This window comes from Protopterus annectens, chromosome 3.part1 (assembly GCF_019279795.1).
Source record: "Protopterus annectens isolate FY-2018-M chromosome 3.part1, PAN1.0, whole genome shotgun sequence".
Taxonomy (NCBI): domain Eukaryota; kingdom Metazoa; phylum Chordata; order Ceratodontiformes; family Protopteridae; genus Protopterus; species Protopterus annectens.
In genome coordinates, this window is record NC_056732.1 from 1,595,675,304 (window position 1) to 1,595,695,785 (window position 20,482).

Consider the following 20,482-nt stretch of genomic DNA (forward strand, 5'->3'; position numbering starts at 1 on the left):
ATGCAACCCAGAACTACAAATTGGACAAATTTTGCACAAGAACTCATCACAAAAAAGCCTGGAAAGTGGATGCTCTGTCCTTCAGCTGGAAAAACCCATCAGTCTACGCCTTTCCCCCTCTGCCTCTGCTCTCCAAAGTTCTACTAAAAGTCAAACAGGACAAACCAAAAATGATTTTGATTGCTCCAGACTGGCCTCTCCAACACTGGTACCCACTCTTGCACAGTATCACACATTTCACAGTGGCACCTGCCTCTGACACCTTCCTTACTGTCTCAGCATTAGAACCAAATTCTGCACCCTCTGCTCCAAACATTGAATCTGGCAGCTTGGTTAATCACTTAAATTCCCCCTTGGCATCCCTCAGCAAACTGGTGATGGATGTCATTTTGGAAGCAAGAAGACCTAGTACTAGAAAATCTTATGCTGATTCTGTCCAAGAAACACGTGAAAGAAAACAAAAGCTGGATAACCGCCTGGTATACACCTCAAGCGAAAAAAAATAAAAGACCAATGGTTAGACCACAGCTGAAGATAAAAATGGAATAATCCACGTCTGGAAATAAATCACTTGCAGCTTCACAGTAGTGCCCTTTATAAAACCAACAGTTGTAACTGAGATGTAGTAGTCAAGGTAGGAAACGGTTCACTTGCAGTTTCACACCACTTTATTAAACAAGAGTAAGCGCTTTCGCGATCTAAGTCAGCTGATCGCTTCTTCAGACTCAAAAACAGTTAAAACATTGGTATTTAAAATATGGTTCAACCAATGAAAACACGTATAGAATTATGACCTAGACTAATTAAAATTGCATACATCAGTACATTAATTTGACTTGTATTCTGCATAAGATGAAATAAAATATACATATACAGACACATTTTATGTAATAATCCATATTACTTAATGTTTTAGTGGTCTGGATCTTAAAAAAGGTTTCAAGGAAACAGCATTGTTCAATCCAGGAGACCTATCTGCCTGAAGTAATAAAATCCATCTTTGTTCTGAGGAAGCAGGGTAGTAACTTAAGACAGTAAGATGGCCAATTCAGTTGTTCCTAGTTACAGTAAGTCAGCTAAATGGTTGTGGCCTTAAAGTTGAAGAAAGAGAAATGTAAAAAAGATGTTGGGCAAGACTAACAGTGAGAGATACTCTAGTCAGGGTTAGTACAGGGACATAGACAGTGGGTTGTAAGGTATGATTTTAAGTTTCTTTATAAATAGTGAAGTTGAAGAAAGAGATGCAAGTTCACCAGGAAGTAGGTTCCAGCTTTTGCCTACAGTGTTAGCGAAGAGGGATTCTCCTGCTTTATTGTTAGATTTTTGAGTAGTGACTAGTAGTTTGTCTGCAGAGCGTAGGTTTGTAAGATTTTTATATGGGCAGATTAGACTTCTGAGAATTGGTGTGTTACTTGGATGATACAGGATTTTATGGGTAATAGTTAGTTGGTGAAGTAGAACTTGGTTCTGCAATTCCAGCCAACCCAGTTGCTTCAGATTTTGGCAGTGGTGGGATCTAACAGGGGAGCCGGTAGCAAATCTGCCAATGTTGTTGGAGATTGCCAGCTTGTTGAGGTTGCTTTTTGATAGATTTGTGTATATAGGGGATGCATAAGAGAGTTGAGATGAGGTCTGTGTGGGCAATAGAAGTTCTAGCTATGGGAGTAAGGAAAGGTTTAATTCTATAGAGGGAGCCTAGTTTTCGGTTAACTGATTTTATTGTGGTGTTAATAAGCATCAAAGTTAAGGCTGTGGTTAATTGTCACTCCTAAGAGTTTAGTGGTAGTGTCTGGGGATAGAACTGTACTATTTTTAGATTTAATAGTGAAGTAAAGTGGGGGGGGGGGACTTGAGTGTGGGAGTAAACAGTAGAAGTTTAGTCTTTTTGGGGTTAAGGAGGAGGAGGAGGCAATGCTGTAAAAACCAATCCTCAAGTTCAAAGATATTTTGGGTGAGTGACTGCAGTTCAGACGGTTCAGTAGCTGAGGAGATTAAGGTAGTAATCTGCGTATTGAATGGATACAATATGTGGGATACTAGTAGACAGATTGTGTATAAAAATAGAGAATAGAAGAGGGCCCAGAATAGAACCTTGGGGTACACCGAGAGACAGGAAGGTGAGAAGATAGGGTGTTGTCCCAGAGTACTGCCTGTTGTCTGAGTAGGACTTGAACCACTGTAGAGCTTGACTATCAAGTGAAAGGGACTTAAGTATATTCAGTAGTAGGTGGTTAACCTATCAAATGCTTTTGAAAGATCTATGAAGACAGCAGAGGACAGGGTGGTATTGTTACGGTTCTTGTTAATATGGTCAGAATGATGAGGGCTGTAGTGGTGCTGTGGAAAGGTCGAAAGCCATGTTGCGAGCTAGCTAAAAAGTTATTTTGGAGGAGGTGGTTTAGCAGTTGACTGATGCATTTTTCCATGATTTTAGCAATGGGAGAGAGCAGGGCAATTGGACGGTAGTTAGAAAGTTCATTTGAGTTACCACCTTTATGTAGGGGAATTTTGTGAGATTTTCCAGATGGATGGGATGGTACCTTCAATGATGGTTCTATTAATTAGGATAGAGATATAGGGTAAGCAGTAAATTTAGCTGCTATTTGAAGATACTTAGCAGGTACAAGGTCGGCAGAGGGGGTAGAGGGTTTAAGTTTTTGAAGGTGAGTACAGATAAGGGATGTAGGCACAGGTTGGAGTTGGAAAGTGGGTGGTGGGTTCTTTAAGGATGTAGAAAGATTAGAGGACACAGGAGGTATAGAGTTAGCAAGTGACTGGATAGCTTCAGTGAAGAAGGTATTGAAGGAATCAGCAATTAGTTAGGGAGTGTTGGTGGTGATTCCAGAGGGGGTTGGAGTTTGAGTTGCCGGGATGCAGTAGTCTATTGATTCCTGACCAGAATTTTTGTGGACTTTGGTTGGAATGTTGGAGTTGAAAGAAGTTTTTTTTGTCCAGTTGTATTGATGTTTTAGTTGAGTTTCAAAGTTGTTTAAATTTTAGATGATCTGATGGGGTTTTAGAGATACGCCATTCGGCCCAAAATTTGTTTCTTAGTAGAATTGTTTGCTTAGTTTCCTTCGTAAGCCAAGGTGCAGTTTTGGTACTGCTCCTTAGAGTACGAAAAGGGGCATGGAAATCCAAGATTTCAAGGAACTTAGAGTTGAAGTATGCCACTGCTTCATCTAGTTGCAGGTGTTTTAAAGGTGACCAGTTGCATACACTCGGTTAATTCTGGAAGTGTTCTGGGTTAAAATGTTTATTGCAACGAGATGTTTTAAAAGTTGAGGGGCTGGTAATAGTCTTATGTCGAATTATGTAAGTTAGAGAGTGATCACTGTCTGCTGGTAGGGTACCTGTCATATATGATGCGGATAGAGTATTTATAAGGATCCAATCTAGGGTGGTTTCTTTGTTAGGTTTATGGATACGAGTAGGTGAAGTGATAGTTTGGGAGAAGCCATAAAGGTTTATGTGGTTAGATGGGTTATTGGAATTACAGGTATTCCAGTTTTATATTAAAGTTGCTTAGGAGAATGGTTTCTTGTGGGCATTTAGTGGATAGTCCATTCATTTGCCAACCTTCTTTCCCAATACACAGAACAAAGGGGAATGTATTTTACATTCCTTGGATGTGCACTGACTACTTAGATTTTACTTGGACAGGACTAATCCTCAAGAAAATCTGAACTGCTGGTAGCATTTGCTGCAGGGGCAGAGGCGAAGGCTATTTCAAAACAAACCATTTCTAAATGGGATAAGCCATTGCATTCATTTCTGCTATAAGCACCATGGAAAACCTGGCCCCCAGGGGATCGGATCTCACTCCACCAGGGCTGCATCTACTTCTGCAGCCTTTCTCAGAGGTGTTCCTACCAGGGGCATCCTAGAAGCTGCTACCTGGAGTTCTGTACATACATTCACCAAGCATTAGCATTTGCCAATTTTCTCTAAATCCAGATCTGGCTTTGCCACTGCTGTCTTGCAGGGCCTTATAGCTGGCCCTAATGCTATATAAACTCCTCCTCCCAATAATAGCTGTGGGAATCTACCCAAATGTAATGACTGCAACAGTGAAACACTACTAACGTTGTGTACATTTACCATAAATGTAGATGTTCGATTGTATTCACTGTTGCAGTCCTGGTTACCCTCCCTCTAGCCCCCTAACTACTTCTGGCTATACCTCTACTTTCCTTTACCATGCTTAAAAGCCTTTTTGGTGTATTTGCTTTTTGTTGGAGGTATACCTTTGTGTTTTTATTTGCTCCCCATTGGGGGGGGGGGGGGGGGCACCTGACATCTGGGGCAAGAAACTGATGTAATGGCGTCAGCTGCATGTTTTGTACCCCTGACTACCTGACGTCATGGAAGAAGGGACAGCAACTGACGCAGGACCCAAGACTTTGTTAATCGGGCCGAATGAGGGCAACCTGCAAGCAGATTACCCAAATGTAATGACTGCAACAGTGAATTCACTCTTAACATCTACATTTATGGTAAGTGTACACAACTGTACTTTACCCTCCCTCCAGCCCCCTGACTTCTCTGGGCTCTACCTCTTCTGGTTGGTATATTTATTTTTTCCTGTGTATTTGCTTTTTGATGGGGGTTCACTATACCATTTAATTGCTTCCATTATGGGGGCACCTGACATCTGGGGCAAGAAACTGATGTAATGGCATCAGCTGCATGTTTTTTATACCCCTGACATCATGGAAAAGGAGATGGCATCCGACGCAGAAATCTGAGGACTCAGGCCGGCTGAGGGCTATCTGCAGGCAGACACAACTGTACTTTTTATACCTGGTGTCCATTTACAACCAATGTCAGAAGTGGCGCAGGAAGTTGCACGTACCCTAGCATTAGCATTTAACTTTTGTATAACGGCCAGTCATTCAACAGTTCGCAGGAGCGAACTCCCTGATTTTCTTGAATACATCAGCATATAGAAGAGAATTGCATCTAAGGTTATGGTAAGTTCTTGTACAACAATACTATCCTTTAAGCAGCCACCTGGTCCTCTGTACTTTACTATAAAAACTACAAACTGGATGGCATTTCCAGATCTAGGGCCGGATTTGCTAAAGTAATCCTTTGTAGCTTCCTCTTCGGCTCCTTGCTCCTTTAAGTTTTTATTAGATTTTTAACTATATAAATTGATCGTGACAATAATTGTATTTAGAAATTTGAGAGCATATACTCCCTTCTTGAGTTATGGCACTCTCCTTCAAGTTGAGTATTGCAGCGAGTAGAATGACATGGAATAGTTGTGTAAAATCTTTCCATAACCATAGATGTCCTCCTCTTCACTACTGCAGTATTCTTCCCCCCTTCCCTTGATATGTTTTGATTGGATGCACTTGACCCTACAGTCCTTAGACTGGCATTTCTCCTGGGGCAGTGAGTTCTGAGGCTGATGTGTGTGTATCACTTGTGGCCTACATCTGACTACAGCCTACGTGCGGCATACCATGTACCCAGTGGTAGTAAAAATCCTTGTTTATACTGGCTGGTTGGCTCTGGCAGAAGATGCTTCAGGTTATGAATACTGCAACAGTAAAGACAACATCTATAGTCATAGTTAAGATTTTGCACAACTATTCTATATTCCTGGACTTTGGTCTACTTGAGGAATACCCCATTTGTGGACTGTTGCCTCTCAGAAAAAAAAAAAAACATCTCAAGCTGATTTGCAGCAGGATTTTTTGCTCTCAGGCTTGGAGAGCAGATGCAGTGTTCTCGTTTTTGGGGTGGAGGGAGTTTTTTTGCCTCTGCCTCAAATTCCAAAAGTGCAAAGGAACGAACCAAAAATCTTGCTAGTGACTCTTAGCCCAGACATTGTTTTCCCCTTCCCCAGCTAGCCAGGGGCCCATCACTAAGTTGACCCCCACAAAGTAGATTTCTCTATACAGAGAAAGGGCACGCTGATAAATCCAAACTGCAGGTTTAGTCTGCACTGGATGACAAGATTTTGATTCCTTTTAGGCAATTTTCGGAGGATATGCTCCAAGAAGCGAGAACACCTACAAAAATCTTTCGTCTTCAGGTAGAAAAGATTTATCAGCTGTTTTAAAGAATAATGAAGCCTGTTCGGTTAGTTTTCTTCTGTCTTTAGTGTTTACTAAAAAGTAGACTAGCCTATTCTTCCATTAAAGCATACCTGTTTGCTGTCCCTGCCTGTATTCCTTTAAGCACTCTGCTGCTTTCCCGAATTGAAAGATGTACTCCTGAATCTAGGAGGTCCATTTACCACTATTGAAGATAGCAGAAATGTTTGTGGGGAACTCTAAGAATAGTTAAATGGGAGAGAATCCAGAATTATTTGTTAGACAAAGAAAGGAGCAAAATTGAAAGCATCCCAAAAAATCCGAGGTTTTATTTTAGTTTTGTTAACCCCCTACACAACAGTCTACTCATTTCTGTGTTCTTGGCTTTTGCTCCAGGCTGAGAGGTTTGTCCTAGTATGGTACCATCTTGATGGCAGGGGAAGCTGGTGTGTAGTGGCAAGGCTTTTGGTTGTCATTCAGTGATCTTGCAAACATGTCAGACACACCTACCATGTACATGTCCGATGTAAGCTAGTTACTTTTCCATCTTGAGGTAGGGCCCTTGTTTGTAGCCACAAACTGGTGCACATTGGCAGAGTTGCTTAATCTTTACCTTCTGGTATCTGGCTTGCTACACGAATGTGGGTCAGCAGTGTTGTAAGTGTATCTCCACCCCCTAGGCCTTTTGGTTGGCACCCAAAGTAGAGTAGTGGAATGATTTTGTTCATGAAATTTATGGAAAATTGAGACTGATTCATTTTATGGGCGGGGGAAAACATGAGCTTTGGTAGCTTGTAAGCTGTTCAGGTTTGATTACGATCAGTAGAAGCTTTGTGATTGTTGCTGTTATGTCAGGCGAGGTGAGCAGGGAAGTTTTATTTTAAAACTTTGTTTATGGATAATTTAAAAAAAATTAAAATATTGTGTTTTTAACTCTTCTGCATTTCTCTAACAGTTTTTTCATGTTTTATGCATGCAGGCTTGCAACTGTCAGAACAGCAAGGAACACAACAGAGAGAACGTGATAAATCCCCTGCATTAGATATGATGAAAGAGATGGAATGGCAGGACTCCTATGAAGAAATTGCTCCCCCGGGTAAGTAAGAAGTGAATGTTCCATAGAAAAGTGGACTAGGATGATGACTGATCATTTGGGGCATGAACATGCACTGAAAATTTTGATTTGACAGTCTCCAAAGCATTAACGTGTTCATTGGAAAGACTGTTGCGGTGTGAACTTTCCTGAGAAATAAGGGCAGGTGAATGTCCACACTGCTGCTTTGGTGTCTGGAAATTTTTTTTTCCTTTCTAAGGATGTCCTTTGGTTTTACACTCCTCTCTTAGCCCAAGATGTCTGGGACACTTAGCAAAGGGGGTGTATCTGACAGCATTTTTGTGCAGGCGGTGATTAGTCTGGCATTATGCAGGAGTTCAAGGAAAGATGAGCACTTAAGAACAGTTTAGTTGTGTTGTGAAAACGTACGAGTTTGTAATTTCGGATGTTCTTCGTGTTTCAATGCTGCAGCCATTACATTTGGGTAATCCTGCTGGCAGGTTGCCCTCAGCCAGCCTGAATTCCAAAGTCTTGGGTCCTGCATCGGCTGCTGTCGCCCCTTCCCTGACGTCAGGTTGTCAGGGGTATAAAAGAAGCAGCCGAAGCCATTTTCCCCTTTCTTGCCACACGGTGCCCGAAGCAGTTAGCAAGTGCCAGCCGACTCCTAAACTTTTCGTGTTTGAGTTTCAAAACCAAAGTCTTCAATAAAGCTAAGTACCCCACTGGGGAAACCTTTTTTTCTTGCTCCAGACCAATGTCAGAAAAAGTTAATTGTATTACTTGTGGGAAGCAAATACCTCATAAGGATTTTCATTCTTACTGTATTCCTTGCCTAGGCCCTGATCACAACGTTTCTGGTTGTCTGTTTTGTGCTAGATTTAACCAACGCACTATTAAGCGTCGGTACAATTTTGCTTAAGTATTTTGGTAGCCGGTTTAATTACCCTAAAATGTTGGATAGCCATCAGACTACCGGAGTTTCCAAAAAATGCAAAGAAAAGGATAGAGAAAAACAACCAAGGCCCAAAACAGACTAAGCTTCTCCTAAGCCATTCGCCGGTTCTCAGTGAGGCGCTTTCGCAGCCCCTGACACCCGCTAATTCACAGGCCGCTACCGATTCGCACGTGGAGTCTGCCATGCCGATGGATACTCAAAGTATTGGAGCCTCTGACGCTAATCCATCAGATGGGTCCGGAGCCGCTGAGCAGGTACCGGCTTCTGAGGGTGTATTCAAACCACAACATCTTTACATTAGAATGACTTCATCTTCAAAGACTAAAGCAGCTTCTAAAGCAAAGAAACAAACTCATGAGCCACGTGTACAGGCCTCGATGCCCAAAAAACAGATGATCAAGATGGCTGAAGTTGATCAGGGGTTCCCATCCCCCTCCTTATAAGAGGCCTAGGCAAGACACTGACTATGAATCTTCAGATCAGGTTTCTATTTCTTCTAATTCCTCTTCTGATAAGGGATATTCTTTACCCCCCCTATGAGGATTCTGATGCTGAAGAATCTATACCTTCAGCATCCCCTCCTGAAGATTATTCCTTTGGGGGAAACCTTGCATACCATGAGGGATCATTTTCACTGGGAAAGCCAATATTTTTCAGAATCTAAAAAGAGGCTCAGGGATTTCCTTTTACTACCACAGCACAGGCCTCTAGCCATTCCCCCTGTGTTAGAGAGTGTAGATGTGTTTTCGGAGTCTAGTTTGACCCCTGACTCCTTACCTCCAGATCCTGTTAAGCCTGACAGATATTACAGGGTTTCCTGACTCTCACAAATTTCTTTTTAAAAACCCTGCTGCTGACCCAGAAACTATTTCATAGGGTCCCAAGGGAGTTGAGGCCTCTACAGCAAAAAACCCATCCCCCTCTGACAGAGATTCAAGGGCACTGGATAGATGGGGGGAAAAAAGGTTTACACATCTGCAACTTTGGCTAGAAGGGCCTTGTCAGTTTCATATGCTCAAGTATCAGCAACATCTCATGGGATTGCTTAAACAGAAAATGATGTTAAATTCTGAATGTGCTGAAAACAAGAAAATGCAGGATTTATTGCATGCAGCTGAACAAGTTGGAAAGCATACTTTGCAATGTGGTTTTGATTCTTTGGAGGCCTCCTGCAGGTCCGCAGTTACGGGTTCTGTAATTAGGAGGCATGCTTGGTTAAAGGAACAAAATCTGCCTGGTTATGTTAAAGTTAAGTTACTAGATGCACCTTTACAGCAAGATACTTTGTTTGGTGCCAAGGCAGAAGAGGTGTTAAAGAAAATGGAAGACAAAGCTAAATCTATGCAAACTGTTAAAGATTTTTTTACAAGTACAGCCACCTATGTTTAGACACTGGCCTACAAAAAAATTGGTCCTTTCCTGTGTCAGACAGACCTCAAAGGGGCAGATCCCATGCGCAAGGTTCTTTTAGGTCAAAACATATAGAAAGCAGTCCCAATGACTTTCCCCTGCCTGCACCAAGCACTTATCTTCTGGCAGCACCCTTAGGGGGAAAATTAGCACTTTTTTCTCAAATTTGGCACATTATAACCCAGGACAAATGGGTTCTAAATATAGTGTCACAAGGCTACAAATTCCATTTCCATACTCTACGAAAGGCAAACGGCTGGCCAGATCTGCCAAAAAATCAATGGGTAGAGGCACAAAAACAAGTTTCATCCCTCATGGACATGGGGGCCATTCAGCAAGTACCAGAGCAAGAGCGGGGACAAGGATTTTACTCGAGACTTATTGGTACCCAGAAAGGACAAGGCCTGGAGGCCGATAGTGGACCTATCTATTCTGAACACATTCTTGGATATTCCAAAATTCAAAATGTTGAATTTGCAGCAGCTTCTGCCCATGCTGGGCAAGAATGCTTGGCTTGTGACTTTAGACCTAAAAGAGGCATACCTGCATGTTCCAAGATACCTCAGATTCAAGGCTGGTTCAATGCATTACCAGTTCTCTGCACTGCCCTTTGGCTTATCTACTGCGCCCAGGGTCTTTACAAAGTGCTTGGCACCAGTACTTGCATTCTGCAGACTGAGGAATACAAATATATCCTTACTTGGACTGTCTAATTCAAGCAGAGAACAAGGACATTCTTCTACAGCATCTGGCATTTGTCAGAAGACTTCTAACATGCCTAGGGTACACAGTCAACAAAAAGAAATCAAAACTAGTACCATCTCAAGAGATAATATTCCTGGGTGCAAGCGTGAATACAACTGTCCAGATGGTTTATCTCGTGCCAGACAAAGGCAACTGACTACCTATTTCACAATGTTGGCAAAGGCCCAGTTGTCTGCAAGAAAAATTCTGCAGGCTTTGGGCTTCATGGCATCCTGCATCCTACTAATTCCATATGCAAGACTGCATATGAGGAAACTTCAGTGGTACCTAAAAAGTGTTTGGACTCAACATTGCCACAGCCTGGAAAACAATTACTCATTCCCTGCCTGCAACAGGAGTTTCGATGGTGGGCAAAGGCTTGTCACCAGAACAAGGGACAGCCGTTCACATTACCCCCAGCCAGGCAGACACTAACAACGGATGCATCAGATTATGCCTGGGGGGCCCCACATGGCAGGAAGTTGCATTCAGGGCACATGGACCTCAAACCAAATGCATCTACATATCAGTCAAAAAGAGATGCTAGCTGTTCAAAATGCCCTGACAGCCTTCAAGGACCTACTTCATCCGGGACAACTACTGATGGACAACACCACGGTCATGTGGTATATAAACAAGCAGGGGGACACACATTTTTACCCCCTTTGCAGACTAGCCATGACATTGTGGGACACAGCTTTGACTTGCCAAGTACATTTGCAGGCACAATTTCTGCCAGGAAAGGAAAATACTCTGGCAGACAAGCTAAGCAGAAACCTCCTGGATCCCCACGAGTGGCAGCTGGATCCACAAGTATTCAGCATAAGGAAATGGAGATGTCTGGACACAGATCTATTTACCTCCCCTCACAACTACCAACTTAGGATTGCATACCAGTACTGGGTGAGGCCAGTCTGGGGCAATCGGTATCATCTTTGGTTTCTCCTGTCTGACCTTTAGTACCACCTTGGGGAGGAGTGGCAGTGGATGAAAGGCATATATGGATGGGTTTTTCCAGGTGAAAGATAGGGCGTCCACTTTCCATGCTTGTCTGATAAGTCCTTGTGCAGAATCTTTTTAGTTGGTCGCCCAGTACTGGTATCCAATCCTAAGGAACTTCTCTATGCCCAGCTTGGACCTTACCTCAGTTGCCTTGTCTACTGTCCCAGCAAAACAATCTGATCCTGCACAGCCAACTCAAGACATTAAACCTGGCAGCATGGCGGATAATGTAATCATACAAAAAACACCTGTCAGCAAAGCTGTGATGGATGTCATTCTGGAAGTCATTAGGCCTAGTACTAAAGTCTTATGCTGGAAATTGGAAGAGATTCTGTGCTTAGAACCAGGCACAAGGAACTGATAAAAATGTACCAAATATTCCACAGATTTTGCAATACTTAACTGAGATGCTGGACAAGGGCCTATCCTTTTCATCAATTAAAATTCATGCCGCTGCCATTTCGGCTCATTACAATACAGAGCCACCAATTTTTTCTCATCCTTTATTAAAGCAGTACCTCAGAGGAGCCAAAAATTTAAGGCCTCCAAGGAGATCACCATTACCTGCATGGGACCTCAACTGTGTCTTGGAAAAGCTCACCCTGCCTCCTTTTGAGCCAGCTGCTACTGTTGATATAAATTTTTTATCTTGGAATACTGCTCTGCTGCTAGCAATTACTTCTGCAAGACAAGTTTCAGAGCTACAGGCGCTCATGGCTGTGGAACCTTTTATCATTTTTTATCCAGACAGGGTCTCTGAGAACAAACCCAACATTTATGCCTAAAGTGGTGTCTAGTGTGGCTCTTAACCAGACTATTCATCTGCCAACTTTTTATCCAAATCCACAGAACAAGAGGGAGAGAATTCTGCACTCTTTGGACGTACATAGACAGCTTAGATTCTACTTGGACATAACCAAAGCTTTCAGGAAGACAGAGCAATTACTAGTGGCATATGCTGCAGGATCACAAGGAAAGGCCATCTCAAAGCCGACTATTTCTAAGTGGATAGGCCACTGCATTCGTTTATGCTATTTACACCATGGCAAGCCAGTGCCTAAGGGCATTGGGCCACAGCTGCAGCCACTTCAGCAGCCATTCTCAGGGGAGTACCAACCAGAGACATTTTATAGGCGGCTACTTGGAGTTCAGTGCACACCTTTACAAAGGATGATCTGCCACTCCACTCTAAATCCAGGGCAGGCTTTGCCACTGCAGTTCTGCAGGGCCTCATAGCCGCTCCTAATGCTGTTTAGCTCCAGCCTCCCAACCATAACTTTGGGACTCTACCCAAATGTAATGACTGCAACAGTAAAACGCAAAGGACTTAGTACAGTTGTGTACACTTACCATAAATGTAGATAGTGTATTCACTGTTGCAGTCCAGGTTACCCACCCGCCATCCCCCCTTTTTTCTATGGATCTAATCTTTCCTTCTCTGATTTTGTACATCCTATGTGGTGTATTTGCTTATATATATATATATATATATATATATATATATATATATATATATATATATATATATATATATATATATAAAGGTAAAATGTATATTGGTGCATTTATTGATTTATATATATAATGTTTGGCTACCCTTTTAGGGGGCACCTGACATCTGGGGAAAGAAAAACTGAAGAAAATGGTGTTGGCTGCTTCTTTTATACCTCTGACAACCTGACATCAGGGAAGGGGCGACAGCGGCCAACGCAGGACCCAAGACTTTGGATTTCTGGCCGGCTGAGGGCAACCTGCCAGCAGGATTACCCAAATGTAATGACTGCAACAGTAAATACACTCTAACATCTACATTTATGGCAAGTGTACACAACTGTACTTTCATTGTTTTGTAAATCGGGTCGTGTCAAATGAGGCCCCCATTGACCCTGGTTTCCAACTAAGTGCCCATAGAAGACCATTAAAAGTTTATATTTTAGGGTGGATAACCACACCTTCTGAACTTTCCAACACTTTTTTTCTTTTGGTAAATTAAAGATGCTCTTGGCCAGACCTGAAATTGAGTTCTTAGCTTAAGGGGTATGTAGTAATCGTTGAAAGGAAGTCTTCGGAGTAGGTGCAAGGCATATGTTTGTGAAAGATATGAAGATGCAGAATGTGCGAAATGTTTTTTTTCATATTGATCACTGCTGAAGTAGCCTAAGCTGTACAGTTTGCATCTTGCAAGGTTGCAATAGCCAGCCAGCTTAAGCTTTAGCGGCACATTCTATGTGCCCAAACCATTGGATCTGATGTCCAACTCATTCCATTAAATTGAAGGACTCTTCCGACCGGCTGCCTTCTCACAGCCTGAGAATCCAAATTTGAGCTCCTCCTACCCACAATGCCCTGCTCCCCCCAGATCTTGTTTGCTGCTCTTGATGTTCAGTAGCAAGTTCCACTTGAGCTTCTCCAGATTAGTTTTTTGTGTTTTCTCCAATTTTGTTTTTCTCCTGTCCTCTGTCTAGTCTTTGGGGTTCTTTCAGTTACTCCCTCCTAATTTAAGAGTTTTTCTTTCCATTCTTCCCTTTGGTCTCTCTTCTCTCTTCTTTTAGCTTTCTTTTATCACTATGGCTGATCAAAAGCCTTTGGGGTTCAAAAACTGGACTTCCTGTGGACGGAAGATCTGACTCCCATGAGGAGTGCGTCTGGGGCCTCTCCATTTGGAAGCCCCCTTGCATTACTTGAAGGACTTTTCACCCCCGAGCTCTGATAGTGGCAAGCACATTTTAAAAGGGCTTGCTTCCTCTTTCCCCCACCTCGCGGGCTCTGTCATCAGGGGCACAGCCCATGGGTAAGAAGTCCAAAGATGTTGGGAGATGGTCTCCTATGCAGAGGTCCTCTGAAGAAAGCAAAGTCCTTGGAACCAACCTGCTTGGCTCAGAGCTCTTACCTCCTCTTCTCCCTCGCCCCATTCCTCCTGTGAGGCTACTGTTCTCACCTGGCATCTGCTCCAGCTGTGTCGGAGCCAGTGACTCCTCTGCCAGTGCCTCCTGGAAGGTGTCCGATCTGTGTCCCGCTTCGTCCTCACCCCATATGCATCCGGATCTGAGGCTCTCCCCTTTCTAGCCCGTTACTCCTGCAATTCGCCCTTCGCCCTTCGGTTTGAGTTTTTCATTCCATTGGGTTCCAGTGCCAGGGTATCTGAGCAAATATAAATTTCTTCTTCGCCTTCAGTATTCTCCCCAACCTGCTTGGCTTCGGCTGCTTTGGTTCAGTGTGTGTCTTGGAGCTGTAGCATCTGTCAGATCCGGGCTTCAGAGTAATCTCTTTCCCTCTGGCACTTGGCCTTTGACAGCTCTGCTCCAACTTCCCCATCAGGCCGGGGCCCAATAGTTCCAGGAGGTGTCTGTTCCGGTGGCTTCAGGCCCTGGTGGGACAGTTCAAAGTTGTTTGGAGTCTTTCTGCGTTAGAGGTTGTGGAAGAGGGTTCTCTCTGTTCCTAACAGACCTTCAGTGTCTACTGCAATGAAACCACCCTGGACTCACTCTGGAACTGTGCCAAAGACCTCTCGGCTACCACATGGACAGTCTGCCCCAAGAAGGCATGTGGTTTCCCCTTTGAAATCCCTTACCAAGGATACTGACTTCCTGGAAGGTGAAGGGTCTCCCAAGTATCCACCCGAAGAGGCCGCCTTTGCCAGAGGGGTGGATGGTCCTCCTAAACTCCTCTTCCTGAGAAGTCTATGTTGGAAGCTTTTGGGGCCAGCTAGTCTACCACCTGGCTGTCCCCTCCACCGGCAGACACACTGATCGCCTGGTGTCATCGAGGGCTTGGTCATAGGATCATACTAAGCTATTGGCCTGGAGGCCATTATAAGCCTAGCCAAGAATTTCACCTATGTTCCCACAAAGTCAGTACCTATTTTCCCTGTCCACCCATGGACATAGGTGGGATCCCAGGGTATATTTTCTGTTTCCCATCATCCAGGTTCCTCTTAACTCATTCACTCAAGTGGAGCTCAGGAAGTTTGTATGGTAACTTCCAGTGGGCGGAGACCAAGCCTTTTGACAGAATCAAATGATGTGAACATTTGTTTGAATTGTGAGGACATCTCTAACCGTAGGGATTATGAAAGAAGTATAAGTGGTAAACTCTTCCACAATAAAGAGAGTTTGTGCTGTAGTATTCTTTAGGTTCTAGGTGTTAAACCAAATTTTATAAGACACAGTAACTACATTATTTGTACATTTTGCAGTCAAATTGCAATATCTCAGTAACCACTCGGGTTGCTCATACATCATCAGCAGCATTTTATTCATCTAGCTGACAGCTTTCATAAGAGACTAGGGAGCTCTGTCTTTGGTTGTTGAGATATTTAGAAAAATGAGTTGTATCTATGTAAATTAATATAAAAAACAGTTACTATCTGATGTTCATCGTGCATACAGCTGCAGTCATAACAGATGGGTTCTCCTGCCGTCAGGCGGGTCCTCGGTCGGCCGAATTCCAAAGTCTAGGTCCGGCGTCGGTTGTCGTCGCTTCTTCCCTGACGTCAGTGCGACAGGGGTATAAAGGAACCAGCCGACGCCATTTTCTTCAGTCTTTCTTGCGCGCGGTGCCCGAAGCAGAAGCAGTTCGCAAGTGCCAGTCGGCCAGCTCCTGAGATTACGAAAATTTTGAAACCGAAGTCTTCTTGAAAGCTAAGTACCCCGTTGGGGAAACTTTTCTTGCCTCAGACTGATGTCAGACAAAGTTAATAATTGTATTTCTTGTGGGAAGCAAATACCGCATAAGGATTTCCATTCCCTCTGTATACCTTGTTTAGGCCCAGACCACGACGTCTCGGTCTGTCGCTTTTGTGCTACATTCAACAAACGCACCATTAAGCATCAGGCGGAGTTCCCCCAGCATTATTTTGGGAAAACATTTAACTATATTATGTCGTCGGATACTCGGACTCCAGTTTTGTCTAAAAAACGCAAAGATAAGGACCGACACACGAGGTCCGCGGCCTCTACCGACACCACGCCAAAGCCGACTACACGTGGTCCGGTTCTCAGCGAGGCACCTACGCAGCCCCTGACTACCGACGACACTTCTTTGGCGGTGTCTTCTGTGCCCGAGGTCGCAGGCTCCTCGGCCCACACCCAGACTACAGATACCGAAGCCACTCTTGGCATTGAAACTCAAAATGTGGACAGGTCCACCTCCACTCAAGGTGTCTTCAGACCTTCCTCTTCTTTCTCCATCAAGGCTTTCACCAAGTCTAAAGCAACCATGCACTCGAGCTACACAGGGCCCATCTCCAGGCCCCATGCCTAAAAAACAGGTGCTTAAAATGGCTGAGGATTTAATTACTCTTATCAGAGGTTCTCAACCCCCACCGGACAAAAGGCCCAGAGTGGAGGAAGATTCCCCCTCCTCTGATCAGGGCTCCATTATTTCAGAGCACTCTGATGATCAGGAACATTCTTACTCCCCTTTTGAAGACTCTGATGCGGAGGAGCCCATCCCTTCTGTATCCCCCCCCAGAGGATTACTCATTTGGGGAAACTTTGCATACCTTAAGGGAACACTTCCACTGGGAAGGCCAAGATTATTCAGATTCCAAGAAAAGGCTTAGGGAATTTCTCTTGCTACCTCAGCACAGGCCTCTGGCTATACCTCCTGTCTTGGACATCCTAGATGTTTACTCGGAGGCCTGCCTTAACCCGGACACTCTACCTCCAGCTCCAGTTAAGCCTGACAGGTACTACAGGGTTCCTGACTCTCACCAATTTCTATACAAAAGCCATGCTGCTGACTCAGAAACCATCTCACAGGGCCCCAAGGGAGTTAAGGCCTCCACTGCTAAAAATCCATTACCTTCCGAGAGAGATTCCAGATCCTTAGAAAGGTGGGGGGAAAAAAGGTATGTACCTCGGCTACCTTAACCATGAGGGCCTTAAACTGTCAGTTCCATATGCTAAAATACCAACAGTTTTTGTTATCACAATTGAAAAGTAAAATGTCAACCTGAACAACCAGACTTGAAGGAGTTGCAGGATTTGATGCATAGTGCAGAACAAGTGGGTAAGCATACCTTACAATGTGGTTTTGATGCTCTAGAGGCCTCGTGTAGAGCTGCTGTTACAGGATCAGTCATACGTAGACATGCCTGGCTCAAGGAACAAGCCTTGCCTGATCATGTCAAAGCTAAATTACTAGACGCCCCTCTTCAAAAGGATGTACTATTTGGTGCTAATGCTGAGGAGGTATTAAGGAAAATGGAGGAAAAGGCTAAATCAATGCAAACTGTGAAAGATTTTCTAGAGGTACAACCCCCACGTTTCAGTAGAAATTGGCCTTCCAAAAATTGGTCCTTTCCTGCCACGGACAGACCCCAAAGGGGCAGATACAGGTGCCCGAGGGGCAGAGGGACAATCCCAAGGATCGTTTGGAGGCATACAATGGCAAGCTCCTACACAGAGGTGGTGAGGATAACTCGCAATCTTTCAGAAAACCCAATGACTTCCCCTTTGCATGCCAAGCAAGTCTCAAATGGCAGCCCCCTTAGGAGGAAAGCTGGCATTATTTTCAAAAAATTGGCATGTTGTCACACAGGACAAATGGATCCCTGGACATTATAAACAGAGGCTACAAATTCCATTTTCACACCCTTCCAAAAATGAGGCATGCCAAACCTGCCACACAATCAAAGGGCAGAGGCACAAAGGCAAATTACAGATCTCATAAACATGAAAGCTATTCAAGAGGTACCTACGCACGAACAAGGTCAAGGTTTTTATTCCAGGCTATTTCTGGTACCAAGGAAGGGAAAAGATTGGAGACCTATTTTGGACCTATCCATCCTAAACACATTTCTACTCGTACCAAAATTCAAGATGCTCACTCTACAGCAACTTCTTCCCATGCTGGGCAAGGAGTCTTGGCTGGTAACATTGGACCTCAAGGAGGCATACCTGCATGTCCCAATCGGACAAAATTGCAGAAGGTACCTCAGATTTCTTGCAGGTTCAACCCATTATCAATTCTCTGCATTGCCCTTTGGCTTATCTACTGCGCCCAGAGTATTCACGAAATGCCTGGCATCAGTAATTGCATACTGCAGACTTCAAGGGATACAAATATACCCCTATTTGGACGACTGCCTGATCCAAGCGGACAGCAAGCACATTCTTCCGAAACATCTGGCTTATGTAATAATGTTGAACTCTCTGGGATACACAGTCAACAAAAAGAAATCAAGGCTAATACCCTCTCGGAAGATAATTTTCCTGGGTGCCAACTTGGACACAAACACCCAGATGGCCTACCTCACGCCAGAGAAGCAGGGGCAACTAATACAATACTTCAGAGCACTAGCAAATTGCACCAGGCTGACTGCAAGGAAAATCCTGCAGGCTCTGGGATTCATGGCATCTTGCATCTTACTAATCCCATGTGCAAAGCTGCATATGAGGAAACTACAATGGTACCTGAAAAACATATGTTCTCAACACAGCCACAGTTTGGAAACAATAATACCACTAATTCCATGTCTGCAAAATGAATTTCTGTGGTGGGCTCAAGCATGTCAAACAAACACAGGTCTTCCATTCAGCAAGCCTCAAGCAAATCAAGTCATCACAACAGACGCCTCGGACTACGCCTGGGGGGCGAATGGTCCCAAAAAGAAAAGCACCTTCACATCAATCAAAAGGAAATGCTAGCAGTAATGAATGCTATTATAGCTTTCAAGGACCTTCTACAACCAGGTCAACTATTGATAAGAACGGACAACACCACAGTTGTGGTACATAAACAAACTGGGAGGAACACATTCTTACCCCCTATGCAGACTGGCCATGTCACTTTGGAACATGGCCATGGACTTACAAATGGAACTACAAGCACAGTACTTGCCAGGCAAGGAAAACACGCTGGCAGACAACCTAAGCAGGAATATGACAGATCCACACGAATGGAAATTGCATCCAAAAGTTTTTACAGAAATAATCCAAGAATGGGGAAGGCCAAACCTAGATCTCTTTGCCTCCCACAAAAATCACCAATTGACAAAATTCTGCTCAAGGATTTTCCATCCAAAGGCCTGGAGAGTGGACGCTCTTTCAGTTGGACATCAATGACAGTTTATGCCTTTCCACCTCTTCCTCTGCTGCCCAAAGTTCTATTGAAAACCAGAGCAGACAGATCAAAGATGATTCTCATTGCTCCGGACTGGCCAAGGCAACACTGGTACCCACTCCTGAGGAGCCTGACGCATTCCCCACCATGGACCCTGCCTCTAATGCCTCTTCTGACTCAGCACAGCTTCAAAACTCTTCACAGCCAGCTAAAAACACTCAATCTAGCCGCATGGAAGATTCCTTAGCATCACAACAGACCCTACTCTCCAAGGAGGTGCAGGATGTCATTTTGGAGGCCAGAAGGCCATCAACTAGAAAAGCTTACTCCGCAAAATGGAAACTGTTTTGTGTCTGGAATGAGAAAAAGGGCCAGGATCCTGGAAAACTGAATTTATCTCAAATACTACAGTATTTGGCTGAGCTGCTAAGCAGTGGACTTTCATTCTCCTCCATTAAAATCCATGACTCTGCCATTTCTGCAGAATACAACACTGATCCACCTTTATTCTCTCACCCTCTCTTAAGACAGTTCCTCAGAGGGGCTAAGAATCTAAGACCGCCAAGGAAACAACCAATACCTGCTTGGGATCTTAATTTCATTCTGGAAAAACTGACCTTGCCTCCCTTTGAGCCAGCTGCCTCATCAGATTTGCAATATTTGTCCTGGAAAACAGCTTTCCTTCTGGCTATCACCTCAGCTCGTAGAGTTTCAGAACTACAGGCTCTCATGGCTGTGCAGCCTTTCATCATCTTCCATCAGGACAGAGTTTCCTTACGAACCAACCCGTCCTTTATGCCTAAAGTGGTATCCAGGGTAGCTTTAAATCAGGCCATACATTTACCTACTTTTTATCCTAATCCTCAAAGGGGAGAGATTACTACATTCCTTGGACATCCACAGACAACTGCGTTATTTGGACAGAACAAAGCCTTTCAGAAAATCAGAACAGCTCTGTGTCCTATGCTGTATAGGAGCACAAGGAAAGCCAATTTCCAAACAGACCATCTCAAAATGGATAGCCCACTGCATACGCTTTTGCTATTCCTTTCATGGCAAAACTGTACCTAAAGGCATTAGATCTCATTCCACCAGGGCCACAGCCACCTCTGCAGCTTTCCTCAGAGGAGTTCCTACCAAAGATATTTTGGAAGCAGCCACTTGGAGTTCTGTGCATACCTTCTCCAAGCACTACAACCTACC

At 44.0% G+C, this 20,482-nt stretch overlaps 1 protein-coding gene across 1 annotated transcript in view; it reads left to right on the forward strand.

Annotated features, from left to right (window-relative positions):
- Positions 1 to 20,482, forward strand: part of LOC122798569 (zinc finger protein 729-like) — a 920,500-nt gene that overhangs the window by 558,858 nt on the left and 341,160 nt on the right. Inside the window, exon 4 of the mRNA XM_044067626.1 lies at positions 7,027 to 7,143. Within this exon, the coding sequence (XP_043923561.1) occupies positions 7,027 to 7,143 (117 nt within the window). The remainder of the gene's footprint in view (positions 1 to 7,026; positions 7,144 to 20,482) is intronic.